At 52.4% G+C, this 10,751-nt stretch overlaps 2 protein-coding genes across 2 annotated transcripts; both read left to right on the top strand.

Annotated features, from left to right (window-relative positions):
* Positions 1-537: 537 nt before the first annotated feature.
* Positions 538-6,060, top strand: GT037_005035 (leucine-rich repeat-containing protein 23 protein; the record flags this gene model as incomplete). Its single annotated transcript, XM_038930082.1, has 3 exons — positions 538-4,940; positions 4,994-5,085; positions 5,135-6,060. The coding sequence occupies 3 exons, from the start codon at positions 538-540 to the stop codon at positions 6,058-6,060; spliced, it is 5,421 nt and encodes a 1,806-aa protein (XP_038787032.1).
* A 541-nt stretch (positions 6,061-6,601) lies between these two features.
* Positions 6,602-10,352, top strand: GT037_005036 (cro1 protein; the record flags this gene model as incomplete). The annotated part of the gene is made up of 2 exons (XM_038930083.1): positions 6,602-9,050; positions 9,667-10,352. 2 exons carry the CDS (start codon positions 6,602-6,604, stop codon positions 10,350-10,352), a joined length of 3,135 nt encoding a protein of 1,044 aa, XP_038787033.1.
* Positions 10,353-10,751: the final 399 nt, after the last annotated feature.

The following is a 10,751-nucleotide window of genomic DNA, read 5'->3' on the forward strand; positions in this document are numbered from 1 at the left end:
AACCGGCGTCTGTGTCGCAGGTGCCACGGCGGCGTGAAGGGAGGACCAAGCTCAACAAACAAGCTCGGGAGACAAGCGAATGAATCCGCCAAGACAAGATCTGCTACCGTCTCTAAGATGGAATAGCCGTTTTCTCGGGACGGTCTAGTCCTCTTGATTGACGGGACAGTCGTCGTCGGCGCATTGTCGTCTTGCGTTTTGCGGGAGATCGTATGTGGTTGCTGTGGGAACGACTCCTTAGCGCACGCGGGGATAGGCCGTGCATCCGGCATCAGATGTCATAGATGCTCGCTAGTATATCGATATACACCCGATAACAAGTCAGCACGACTCGTCGACGCGTTCTTGGACGTTGCGCCCGCCATTGAGAAAGCCGCAGAAGCAATATGCCGTTTGCGCTAAGATAGCAGCATTATTTTGACGCGTCGGCGCCAGCCAGCAAGTTTCCTCCTCACCGCTTCATTTTCCAGCGCCCAAACTTGAGACATCAACACGGCCAACGCGGCACCGGCCGAGACAACCACCACAACCACCACCATGGCCAAAAACCCTCCACAGCCCAGCTATTTTGAAGGGCTCTCCGAAGAATGGCCCCAGGAATCGCCAGCCACAATTGCACGCAATGTCCAAAGCCCGGCCGTGACTCCCCAGAGCGCGGCAAAGGCCCGCAGTCGTCTTCCCCGCATGCGACAGTCCTCAGGCTCCTTCTCCGAGGTCCAAGTGCGCAGCATCGGCAAAGAGCTGCGGCCGCCAAAGCAGAGGAGCGCCCTCCTCGAGCGCAGCTACAGCGACATCAACGCCCCGCCCGCCCCGTCATCGCCCAACGCGTCACACATTGAGCCCCCGCGTCGCGCCTCGTACTCGTCCTTTTCCATCTCGCAAGGCTCCGGCATTCACTATGGAACAGTCGCACACAACACGGTCGCGAGATCACCTACAAAAGAGCCAGGATCCCATGACACGCCCGAGTGGAGGCGCAGGCTCGTCAATGGCGAAGTAGGCTACGGCGGTCAGACCGACTTGTTTGGCCCCACAGGTCTTGAGAATATCTTCCAACCGCCGGCTGGAGGTGCATCAGATGACTCTGCGCAACCAAAGCGCAGGCTTGGGCTGCTGAAGGGTCTTTCTGCCGTTCCATTACCTTCGAGTCCGCCACCATGGCCAGCCACGCGACGGAACGCGCAACAAAAGGAACAAGACCACGATGCCACCCTAGATGAGCAACAACAACAAACAGAACTAGAGGAGCCCTCCCACGACGAAACAATACACGAAGAAGAGCCATCAGAATGCTCTCAAAATCTTATGCCGCCGCCAAGCGACCCGGTACGGACTGTGAGCGGCCAGATAGAGTACGAGAACGAAAACTTCAGCCCTGTCTATCTTACCATGACCGGGAACATGAAGACTAGCCAGGCCGCAAACCCTGCTCCCAACTTCAGAGGATCCGAACTTGCCAACCGGTTACGCCAGATCGGATCGCCGCCTCCGGACCATTTTCAGTCCGAGCAAGAAGAAAGCGCACTGGGTTACAGCCGCGAGGACTCATCTTTCGCCAGACTGCAAGACGAGTCGCTACCGGAAGGCCTTCCTGCTGGCACTCCAGACATGGCGGACATGAACCGGAATGTAGAGTTTCGAAGAGGTGGATATTCTAGGGACGGATCTTTCCATCGCAAGCCTCTCAGCCCGTCGCCAGAAAGGATAGCTGGGTCGCGACCATCCAGCAGTCGTGTCGTCACAGCTCAGTCGAGTACAACCACGAAACACCCTTCGCCTCCTCCAGCATTGGTCACCAACCCGTCTACACCAAATCGTCGACGCGAACAATTCTTGAGTCCAGATCGAGCAAAAGGCTCCGGAAGTCCGTTGAAGCTCTTCGATGCGCATGACACCTTCACAAGTAACCGTATACAGAGGCGACTCAGTCAGCTTGAGTACAAATCTGAGAAAGCTTCCAGTGTCAAAGAGGGCACGGCAGAGTCAAGCAAAGCGGCGCCGAAGCAATCGAGGCTGACATCGGTAGAAGAAAGGAGCATGCAGAACCTCAATCAAAGTCAGTCGGAACTGCCATTCAGACTTCCGTCTTTCGGCCAAGGCCAGCTAAGTCAGCACGAATTCTCTGGTGACTTCTCTGCAATAACATCCGATGACGATTACGATGCGCAAAACGATAGCGCCCCGGACGAGTCACCCTCTACAGATGTTGCGCCTCCTGGCAGCCGCCAACCTTTCAAGTTCCAACTTGACGAATCACCAGTCCGACGCCAGCCTTCAAAAGCTAGTAGACGTGTATCTAGCCAGGCAGCGAAGCCAATAAGGAATGTCAGTCGGTGTGTCAGCCGGCCAAAGTTTGTACCACACCGGAAGGTCTCTGAGGAAAAGACGGAGGCATTTCCAGAAGAAGATTTTTCAGAAGTTGTTCACGAGTATGCTGAAGGGAAGAGAGGTCCGACATCGCCGTTCAAGAACCCCACTCCCAAGCGTAGAAGGACAATCACTGCAGCAGATGAAGATGAAGAGAACGAGGATATACCGAGTGACACTAAAGCAGGCACAATACAGCGTTCGCATGCAGCCATCCAGGCGGTTGTTGGACGTACGCAAGACGGCAGCCTAGATCCCTCGAAGAACATTGCCGACTCAGAGACGCTAGCCCGACGGCACATATTGAGACCCCGCAACCCTACGCCTAGTCAACGAAGGCGAGAGGAGATACAAGCAGAGATCATGGAAGCTACAGAAGCTTTCATCCAAGCTTCACCAAAGCTCAACACAATTCGGGAACACCTAGATTCATCTATCATGTCAGATACTGACACAGAACGAGATCATGCAAAGGCGGTCGCCAACCAAGTCGCTGCTTTCACTTTGAGGAGGCAGCCTGGCGCGCGCGATAAGACTCGCAAACGATCTGTAACCACGCAAGATTTCCTGGATGAAGCGCTCAAGATCATGGACTTTATCCGCACCAAGGGTCGACCAACTAGTGGTTTGGGCAGTCTCGAAGAAACGGAAGCCGAGACTCAGCTGCTCGAAGAAGTCAACGACCATCCTTCCAGTATGTTAACGTTTGAAAGGCCCCCGAGCAAGGAAGGGCGACAGTCATCTTGGCAGGACGCGAATAAGCGAGACATAGATGCAAGAATCGAGAATCACCTCCGCAAATACCAAGAAAACGAGAACGATACTTTCTTGAACTCTTCGGTCAACTCTATTCGAGTATCACGCCTGAGAGGATCTGCAACACCAGAAGGAGAGAGCGTGGTGGTTGAGCAGGATGATATTCGGATCACGGACAACCCCAACAGGCACCAGCCCGAGGATGACGAGGACCATCGCCCTAGTTCTGCGCCTCGTGGAAATGCCACACTCCTTTCGACAGCTTCATCTTTCGGAAACACAATTGTCACAAACGCATCACGTCGTTCGGAATGTGTCGCGACGCTAGCTCCCGAAGCGGTGGCGCATCTTATCCCTCAGCAAGTCGCAGGCATGAGCTTTGATCGCGACAAGAACATTTGGGTCCGCCAGAAGAACCCGTCCAGGCAGCACCAGCTACAAGCGGAAGAACCAAGCGCCATGAATGCTAGCGAGGATGATCCTTTCGGCAACATCCCTGATCTGACAGTAGAAGATACGACTGAGCTAGATACTAGAACAGGCTCTCCAGTCCGCCTCCAGCCTACAGCAGAAACCATCCTCGAAGACACAGAGAAGCCTGACGATGACGAAGACTCGCGTCCAGTGACTCGTGAAGGCAAAGGTGTCGCATATACGGAAACAAGCTCGGCACCTTCTAAGGCCTCGAACTTTGGCTGGAGCTTCCCTAAAACCGACACACGAGCTACCTCATGGAGCACGCAAGCCCCGCGGATATACAGCACACACAAGATGCCTCATGCGCCTACAACGTATGCCATTCCAGAATCGGAAGAAGATGGCGTCGAACATGAGATTCAGTATTTCGAAGGGAGGGACCACGCTCCTGCAAGTGTGCAACGTCCGCGAGTACGAAATGTTACCATCTCGATCGCTGAGCGCGAGGATCGAGCACGCGAATCTCAACCCGAAAATGCTCAGAAGCAACGCCGCCAACAATGGGGCCCCTCCAGTGCTCAGCAGATGTCAGATAAGAAGCAACCAGCTTGGGGACAGACAAACGGTACCCGTACCATGTCGCATGGACGACCCAGCCGTCTGCCCGTGTTCAACGGAGATGGCGACTTGTCGATTTTGGATGATGCCCCGTCGAAGAATTATCGGATGGAGTTATCGATGAACGTCTCTGCTCCCTCTCTTCGCCATGGACGACGGGATACGCTTGTGACTGCACCATCATCACCTGTAAAGGATGTCACATTCATGCTCAGTGACCTACCTGAGTTTACTCTTAACCAAATCGATGAATTCGATCTCCCAGACCGAGTTGTGGTGAAACATAACGGTAGCCGGTTTTCCAAAGCTCTAGAAGATCGTTATGCACAAGGCACTGCTGAGCTTGTGAAGGCACTACAGGATGTCGAGCCCGATGAGCCTTATTGGGAAGATCTCCGTACTGTCAATCTCCACAAAAAGGACCTTAACAGCTTGCACCGTCTAGATGAGCTCTGCTACCACCTCGAGGAGCTTGATGTTTCAGACAATAAGATCAATCAGGTTGAGGGTATTCCTTACTCCATGCGTCGACTGCAGGCACAGAACAACTGTCTGAATGGACTTACCTCATGGACGACCCTCGTCAACCTACAACACCTTGACATATCCGGTAATGATATCGACAGATTGGACGGCCTCGCTGAATTGGTGCATCTCCGAATTCTCAAGGCGGACAACAACAAGATCAGATCTCTTCAAGGCATTCTACATCTCGATGGCCTGATGGAATTAAGCGTTCGCGGCAACGAGATCGACACAGTTGACTTCAGCCGAACAAATCTGTGAGTCAGATTAGAGACTCTATCTCATCATTGTTTGCTAATCTGTTCGACAGGAAATCTCTCACTGATCTGGATTTGAGGAAGAACCACTTGCTTGAAGTACGGAATCTGCACTGCTTGCCCCAACTCCAGCATCTCAACCTTGGTATGTTTCTCGGTCGCTACATTTGCTAGGACATTACTAACGATAGCAGACGACAATGAGATAGAGGAGTTTCCGCTTATCGACACGCCTTTCAAGCCTTGCAGATTCCTACGGTCTGTCCGTATCTGCCGGAACGGAACCACGATGCTTGATGTTGATCAGTACTTCCCTAAGCTCGAGTCTCTCTATGTCGATGGCAACTGTTTGACCCAAGTATCTGGCCTAGAACATCTTCGACATCTGCGCACATTCTCCGCTCGCGAACAGATCCTCAACTCGGAGTCGGACATGGAGATGTGTGCGAGCAATCTTGTCAGGAATACAGAAGTTCGCAACCTGTATCTCTCGCTCAATCCGACGTATGGCCTTCAGATCTCGCAACATCTACTGAGTCTTCAGCGCCTAGAATTGGCTTCCATGGGTCTAAAGGAACTACCAGATAACTTCGGTCAGCTTACGCCGAACATTCGATCTATCAACCTCAACTTCAACTCTTTGACAGATCTTCGGCCACTCCTCAACATCAAGCGATTAAGTGAGCTTCTCCTGGCAGGCAACAAGCTCGAGCGCCTACGTGCCAACGCAATGGTCTTGGGCAAGCTAGCTACACTTTCGAAGCTAGACTGGCGAGACAACCCGCTCACGCTTCGCTTCTACGCTCCGACATGTGAAAATAGGATCATGTCTCTCAGGCAGAAACCCTCCGACGAGCAGCTCACGAACCGCTTCGTTCTACCTGAGGGGGAAGTTGAAGCAGATGTGCAACATCTCCAGCGACTGGACTACGAAACCCGCATTAGGCGGCGGGTCACCGAGATGATGCTTGCCAATCTATGCAGGAGCTTGAGGGAGCTCGACGGGCTGCCGTTCGACAAGACGCGCGTGCTCGTCAAGGACGATGTATGGGAGCGCCTGCTGTTCCTTGGCGTTATCCAGCGCAAACGAGCAGATACTGCCGTCGACGACGGCAAATAGTGGTACACATGATGATGAGAACATATAAGCATGGAGTTGTGGGGATAAGGACATTTGGGAATGGAATTGGCGCACGTTTCGCAATTACATATTGGGGTTCGCATAGCGTTTTGCATATGGTTCTGGTTGGGGTCTTGTACGATACGTTTGGAGTTGCGTTTGGTGGTTTCATTGTTCTTCGCGAAGCATCTAGTACTTGAGCATTTTCTAGGCGCATATTTTTCGGCGCAGAACAGATTCGCATAGGCTTCGTTGCTGAAGAGCGAGGATTAGATTATTGTAATGGATTCATGAACCGTATTTGGTAACGAACAAGATTCTGCATACCCCGCTCAGCAAGTGCTCTCGATGACTTGACGCCTCAGGATCGCTGCAGGCTGAACTTGGGTAGGCTGATCAGCCATCCCCCGCTCTCCACTAGATAGCTCCGCTGAGGCCCGTGCGTCCTGCATCAAATCGTTCCAGGCCCCGTGACACGTACGCAACCATGAGCCAACAAGTTGGTCAGTTGAGATGATCTCCATTCACCATACACCTCACAATGGCAACTACTTCTGACGAAGACAGGGCGGTGCAGCTTGTGGAGAGGGCAAATGAGAGCACCAAGTCTGGCGAATTAGCTGTTGCAGCTCGGTACCTGCGTGAGGCTAGTACGATTGCGCCTGAGCATCCGCGCATCAAGGAAGCATGGGTTGCGCTGAAGGAAGAGGAAGACAAGAGCGAATTGCTGGGTTACTGTCGAGCTTGGGTGAGGAGCAAGGATGAACACGATGGAGAAAAGGCACTCAAAGCGATAAAAACACATGGCTTGAAGCAGAAAGAAGCAGAACAAGCGATGGATATCTTGTTTGACTTCAAGGGCGAAGATGATGTGTTGGATCAGGTCTCGGGCGAGCTACTGAAGAATCCGGGAGCACAGATGTGGCTTGCGAGAGCCGTCCGGGAGCAGCCGACGCGGATTTACTACGAAATGTTCGAGCGGGGCGACGACTCTATCGACGGCTTGCTCAAGGTCTTGCTCAACCGAGCGATTTGGCCCGACGATGAATCATTCAAGCAAGGTCATCGAGACATGTTCATGCTCAGTCTAGCCATGATGATGGAGGAGGCGCTCGAGCACCCAGAACGTGCGATGAAAGGCATTGCGCAGCTGCTCGCTCATTATGCAGAGCATCTCAAGGGTATCATCGATGCGGATAGCTTCGACGTGATTCTCACTTCACTGGATATCCGACTACCTGCCAGCCTACGCAGTCAAGCTACCCTCGCAAGTATCAAGCTATTCGAGCTTGCACCAGAAACTGCCAGCGAGTTGATATCGAAGTTTGTTGCGGCTCGGACCAAGAAGGGAGAAGCGAACGACCTCGTTATCGCGTTTTCAGCGGCTGCAGCCATCTTTCCAGTCGCTGTCACGCCAGCAGCTGCGTTGTTCCTTACAGAGGGCTTTGTCAGCACGTTGGTGCCTAGGGTCCAGAGCAAGAAGTCGCACAACCTCGAACAAGCGACTCTAGAACTTATCAGCGCTGCATGCGTGGATAAGAATTGCCGAGAGGCGATCAGCAAGCACTGCAGAGAATGGCTGGAGGACGTGGTTGCAGAGAGTCAGAATAAGAAGCGGGCTAACCTAGCCGCGCTCATACTCGTCAAGCTGGGCGAGGAGCAGCCGTCTGAGGATGCGCCAAGGATCGTCCGGGCGGAGAAAGTAGACCAGAGTGATCTAATCGCTAGCTTCAAGTCAATGGTCATAGGCGGCGACACATCTTCAAAGCAGGATTCTGTCGAGGGTCTAGCATATGCTTCTCTTCAACCCAAAGTACGAGAGGATCTTTCCAAATCGCCCAAGTTCCTCAAACGCCTCATCGAGACCATGAGTGATCCTTCGTCACCAAAGAACATCGTATTTGGCGGTCTCACCATTTTCGTCAACATCACACAATACCTCCCCTTGCAATCGGAAGAGGAGAAGCGCATGGCACAACTAAAAGCCTACGCCAATGTCCAGAAGCCATCCGCACCGCACGTCCTACTTAATGACGAAGACGTCGCTATACGATGCAAACGCATTCTCGAAGCGGGGGTTGTCCCCCTCCTCGTCCACGTCTGCAAAAAGGGCTCTCCATCAATCCTTACACAAAGCAGTCTGATACTCCTCTCGCTCTCGAAAGAGACCAAGTCCCGAGGTCTGATGGCCCAGCAGGGCGCGGTCAAACTGCTCATCCAGATCTGGGACCACATATCCTCCACCAACGATCTTTCGACCACCGGCACAACGCCTTTCCCACCAGCCGCCTTGCCCACAACCGCACAAGCACTCTCCCGACTTTTGATCAGCATAAACCCTTCCCATGTCTTCAACGCCGCACTACCAACCACATCAGCCATCCGCCCGCTCCTCAGCCAACTACAGCGAACAGATTCGAGCATATGGCAACTACACGCATTTGAATCGCTGCTCGCGCTCACAAACCTCGCGAGTTTGGATCGGAATACACAAGACCATATTATACGCCAGTCTTTCGATACTGTTGTCGATGATCTACTACTCGGTGCCAATACTATGATACGACGTGCGGCAACGGAACTCATATGCAATCTCATGGCTTCACCAGTCTGCATCGGGAACTTCGCTGACGGAAGCCCCCGAGCGAAACATCGCTTGCACCTTCTGCTCGCCATGACAGACGTTGATGACGCTGCTACGCGTTCAGCGGCTGGTGGCGCACTGGCTATGCTGCTGAGTGTTGATATCGCTGTGCTGGAGTTTTTGCAGCAGAAGAAGAGTGTTGAGTGGCTGGTAGGACTGTGCAAAGACGATGATGAGGGCATCAGGTATCGGGGAATTGTTTGTTTGAGGAGTGTAGTGGATGTGCCTAAGGGGGTGGAAAAGTGTAAGGCGGAGGGTGTGATAGAGGATTTGAAAGAAGTGCTGAAGGGGACGAGAAGTCCAGATGTGCTTGGAGCGGGGGTGGAGACATTGAAGATATTGATGGGTCAGTAGCACTGCACTTGGAACCACATTGATCCATGGGGTCGTGATTTGCTGCCACGGCACACGCAGATGCACTATGTACAATACCACCAATGATTACACAGATAAAAAGGTGGCCAATGACGTACCTTGCAGACAGGTCGACTGTGGCGCGCTTTCCTTTTCCTTCGATACATATCGTTGCCAGATCTGCTATTGTCAGGGATACAATCTTTGACAGTTTGGACGCACATGCGTATGCGAAGCAATATCGTGCATTCGTAATTACCGTGTGGCGGCGGCAATGGTACTTCAAGACAGACAGTTACAACGACGGTTGACCTAACGTATGGAGTCATGTATGCGACATGTATTCTTCCAGCTTCCCAGTTGGAGATAGCGTTGGAAGTCATAGTGATTATACCGGGCCCAGGGCAGCCAAAGTACCGTTGGTGGCTTACTAGCGTTCGCGTGTCATGCATCGCGCTGCAACCTGAATCCTCCTTTCCACGCAACCAGACTTCTGCCTGAGGATAATTACGCAGCCATGTCTGCCTTACACGCACATCATGCACCACAATAGTGCCATAAAGAGGGACACGTCTTCTTGATCATATACTAACGATGCAATGACATAGCCATCGCAGCCACTAGATACGCGTCTACAATGCCCATCACCGAACTCGCTCTCCTCCACCTCACACCCGGTACCACAATCGACGATGCCGCCCTCCGCTCGAAACTGTCGCAGGCAAAATCAGTCCTGCAGAACTACACCGGCCGCACCTTCTACTACATGCAGCAGACGGAAGACCCATCGTGCATTTACGTCATCGGAGAATGGGACTCGCTCGATCAGCACTTAAATGATTTCATCCCAAGCGCAGACAACCAAGCTTTACTGGAGAGTCTAAAAGACGCAATTACTGTAGACTCCAACCTCGAACACCTTGATGTATCGAACGCTGAGCTCCCCTTGCCGACAACTCAGGCGCAACTCGAACAAGCGCGTCGTGGGGAACTGGTATGGAGTATCGTCCATTGCAACGTCAAGGCTGATGAGAGACACCGGTTCCTCGATGCTTTTAATGAAGAACTGCGGTTTTTACAGGGTCACATAAACGGGTTAAAGGGTAAGACTGGGCGTGGATGGTGTGTTGGTGGGAAAGGAGACAAGAGAAATGTTTCTGTGGCTTTGTGTCCGTGGAAGAGCGTTGAGCAACACTTGGGATTTGGCAAAACGGAGGGGTACGCGGAGATTGGGGATATTGGAGATTTTGTTGATGAGATTGATGTTAAGCATGCTAAGCTCCTGGACATCTGATCTCATCAACAGTCACGCGATAACGTATTTCAAAGGTATACACTGTCACCTTCTTGGTAGTACATCAACGCAGATTGCTGTGTATACCATCATTGTGGCCCGCCAGGCTTGATTACGACGAACGGTGAGATCGTGTACAGTATTCTTACATTCCTTCTATTTCCCATACGTCATTAACTCGATTCGGCAGCTCCATGCGAAAGGAACTTTAGACCCATGACAGTCTCCTCCATGTTGGTCAAGAAGTGCTGTCAGCGCGTTGAGCGGCTGTTTAGCAACTCAAAGGTGGGAGCAGCACTGATAAGCGGCCGTTATCTTCGGAATGCTTCCGACCGAACCCCTCACAATCATGCACGATAGTATTGGGTGCAGGCAATGTGCTAATAGATCTGGATCATG

Source organism: Alternaria burnsii, assembly GCF_013036055.1.
Source record: "Alternaria burnsii strain CBS107.38 chromosome Unknown 740, whole genome shotgun sequence".
Lineage (NCBI taxonomy): Eukaryota > Fungi > Ascomycota > Dothideomycetes > Pleosporales > Pleosporaceae > Alternaria > Alternaria burnsii.